This window comes from Gastrolobium bilobum, unplaced genomic scaffold (genome assembly GCF_033153095.1).
Source record: "Gastrolobium bilobum isolate Gb01-03AN ecotype WA unplaced genomic scaffold, APGP_CSIRO_Gbil_v1 utg1595, whole genome shotgun sequence".
Taxonomy (NCBI): Eukaryota; Viridiplantae; Streptophyta; class Magnoliopsida; order Fabales; family Fabaceae; genus Gastrolobium; species Gastrolobium bilobum.
Window position 1 is genome coordinate 607,553 of NW_026899397.1, and position 3,406 is coordinate 610,958.

The 3,406-nt window shown below is 37.8% G+C and overlaps 1 protein-coding gene across 1 annotated transcript; it reads left to right on the forward strand.

Annotated features, from left to right (window-relative positions):
• LOC133290292 (protein phosphatase 1 regulatory inhibitor subunit PPP1R8 homolog) lies at positions 1-2,664 on the forward strand. The gene is made up of 3 exons (XM_061488367.1): positions 1-91; positions 439-1,045; positions 1,470-2,664. The coding sequence occupies exons 2-3, from the start codon at positions 594-596 to the stop codon at positions 2,287-2,289; spliced, it is 1,272 nt and encodes a 423-aa protein (XP_061344351.1). The 5' UTR covers positions 1-91; positions 439-593; the 3' UTR covers positions 2,290-2,664.
• Positions 2,665-3,406: the final 742 nt, after the last annotated feature.

Sequence of the window (3,406 nt, forward strand, 5' to 3'; positions counted from 1 at the left end):
TATTATATTAACGGAGAAAATTAAACTGAGCATCTTCTTCACTCTCTCTCTCTCCACTTCTCAGAGACGCAGCGTTCTAAAACCCTAATCGGTGCGATTCTATAACTCTCCATTTCAGTAATCAATCCATGAAACAAAGAAAATTCGTCTCTTTTTCTTGATTTCGATTATAACTTGGAAATCAGACTTCAATTTGCTTATGAATTGCTACGATTATGATTGTAACCCGGGTTAGATTTTGATAGCAGATTAATACTATATTCTTATTCTAGGGTAGAACGAATCATGTGTTTTTATCTGTGGTTACCCATTTGTGTTCTAATCATCATGTGCCGTTTATTTACTTTTGAAAATATTTATATGCTGTGGTATCCTGGTCTCCTTATTTACATGGTATGTTTTTTTTTTAATATTGTTTTCTTTCCCACATCTTTTTAGGGTCTGTGCAGAGAGAGCTTTGTGGCATATACTCAAAGGTATGATTTAAACGTTGCTTGTTTTGTTGTTCCTTTTGATGTCATGGTGGCATTGGGATGCAACTTGTATGTGAGCTCATACTAAGGGAGCTCATCTGCTAAGTTCATTTAAAGAGAATGTATGGAAGAGCATCAGGTCTTGATAGGTTTAAGAAAGCTCAAACTTTGGAACCATTCTCTGTTTCTGTCAATTCATCTTCAAGAAATGGTGCCCAAACCTCTAGTAAAGTGCCACCACAGTCTCAAACTTCTGTCCACCAATCCCAACATCAGCAACAACATGCTTCTCAGAAAGATGTAGGAGTGGAGGCTGCCCCATTGTTGGGGCAGAATCAGCAAACTCAGGTGGGAGGAGGGCAATCAACATGGCAGCCGCCGGATTGGGCGATCGAGCCGCGGCCGGGTGTTTTTTATCTGGAAGTTTTGAAGGATGGCCTGGTGCTAGATCGGATTAATCTGGACAGACGGAGGCATATCTTTGGAAGGCAAATCCAGACTTGTGATTTTGTGCTTGATCATCAATCTGTCTCTCGACAACATGCTGTAGTCATCCCTCACAAGAATGGGAGGTTAGAACATTTCTCTCTTATCTTTAATATTAATAGAATGAGGATTCGCTACTTCTCTATATGAATATCACTGTCGTTTTCTTACTGAATTATGAAATAATTTGTCTCAAAACTTACGTATTCAAACATGTTAATTTCTGTTAATCAGCCATTTGTAAAAATGAATTACAGATAACTCAGGAGCCTCTTCAGTGCTTTTTAGATAATTTAGGAATTGATGATTTAGTGAGCCACAAGGGGACTTTGAAGGGAAAATAACCCAATATCTTCCTTGATTGAACGGCAGACACACACCATGTCTGGCAGTGCACAGATAGATATGTTTAGTGATTCTCTTTTTGGATGTAATTAAGTCCTGTGGAACTTTAAAATCCATTGCAAATTATGACTTTATTGGCATTAATGAAATTGTTTTTTATTACAGCATATATGTAATTGATTTGGGATCTGCTCATGGTACATTTGTTGCAAATGAGCGATTGACTAAGGATTCACCAGTTGAGCTTGAAGTGGGACAATCTTTGCGGTTTGCTGCATCAACAAGAATATACATATTAAGAAAGAATGATGCGGCTCTTTTCCCTCGTCCTCCACCACTCACTGAGATTAATTTCCCTCCACCTCCTGACCCATCTGATGAAGAAGCTGTTGTTGCTTATAATACGCTTCTGAATCGTTATGGCATCAACAAGTCTGATCTAGTGCCCAAATCTAGTGAGTCTGGTGGTTCATCAAGTGGCAAAAATAAGGATTGCCAATCAGAAAGAGCTGCTAAGAGAATTAAGAGGACAAGAGTTTCCTTCAGGGATCAAGTTGGTGGAGAGCTAGTTGAGGTTGTTGGAGTTTCAGATGGTGCAGATGTAGAAACAGAACCTGGTCCAGTTGGTGTTAAAGAAGGAAGTCTTGTCGGTAAATATGAATCTCTTGTACAGATTACTGTAATACCAAAGGGAAAAGAGCAGTCCTCCTCTCTTAAGGAGACAGATTCATCCCAACAAGGTGTGACTGATAAACTACAAGAAGTCTTAAAAAAGATCAAAACCCCAATTAAAACTGGGATTTATGATGACCTTTATGGAGAATCATTATCTGTAAATGTTGGATCTTCCTGGGCCTATTCACCTGTCAGTACTGGGGAACGAGCTCCTTTGGCTAAGGAGGATGGGGAAGGGAATGCATTAATTGGAAAATCAGACAGTAATCCAAGCAGTTTTGATGGAGATGATGATGATTTGTTTGGGTGACTATTGAACCTCGTCAGATTGGATTGTGGATTAGATTTGTGGTAGTTTTGTATGAGTTTAACATCATAGTGAGTTGAAAACATGCGAAGTATTATGCTGCATGCTTCTTTTATCGTCTGGAGCTATTGTTCCAGTGCATCCGTAATTAGTGTTCTCCACTGCATTCTCCACTAACTCTAATGGTTAAATGGTGTGTTATCCTTACATTGAGCCATTAAATAGTTCATTCAAGTATTGGTCTGTGGGGAAAATTTTCTAATATGCATGTTTTGATATGTAATCTGTACAAGGATTGACCAGAAAGCACATGGCCAAGGAGAAGTATATGATAATGCTGCCGGTTAATTATGTTGCCATACTTGCATTTGTGTAATAAATAGCATGCCAATTTTACTGCTAGGACCTTGTAGGTGTAAGCTGTTGATGATTGAGTGTTCAGCGCAATTACCAAAGGGAATGGGGGCTTTGGTGGTTTCATTTCTAACCTAACTCTGCATATATGGGAATGGACCAGTTATGCAAATATTTTGATGCTTAATTTAGAGTATTATAGTTGGGGAATACATTTTCTCATCTTGCATGAGAATTCAATTCTCGTGTTGTGACTCTTCGATTTGCATGCAAAGTTTTTTTTTTTAATAAATGTGGGGCTCATTACTAATTGAGTCACAACATGAGAATTGAATTTTCATGCAACATGAGAAAATTAAACCCCTTATAGTTGATAAATAACTAATATAAACAAACCCAAGGTTAGAGGAAGCTTCAAGTCTTAACAAAGTGTATTTACTTGCTCAATAAAAGAAGGAAAAAAAAAGATCAGATTTCAAAACATTATTTCTGCATGTTTATTCGAAATGGAATCCGGCAGGCAAATGCAGCAATGGAAATCATTTGGTACGTTATTTTTCCTTTCATGAATATTGTAGTAATTTTCTTAGCATAGTAAAGTCTAAGGTAGTGTTTGGTTGGGGAGAAGTTAAAATTTTGGTGGGTAAGTGCATGTGGGAATCTGACTCAACCACGTTTGGATGAAGCTTTTTGGAAAATTTCCCTAGCAAACATGTTTCTCCAGCAATGCAAGAAGAAGTGCAAAAATTGGATATTGACACTGTTG

Excerpts from the sequence above, each read along its gene's own strand:
- LOC133290292 (XM_061488367.1), top strand. The coding sequence starts at position 594 with ATGTATGGAAGAGCATCAGGTCTTGATAGGTTTAAGAAAGCTCAAACT. Across the intron at positions 1,046-1,469 it reads ATCCCTCACAAGAATGGGAG|CATATATGTAATTGATTTGG; the intron begins GTTAGAACATTT and ends TTTTTATTACAG.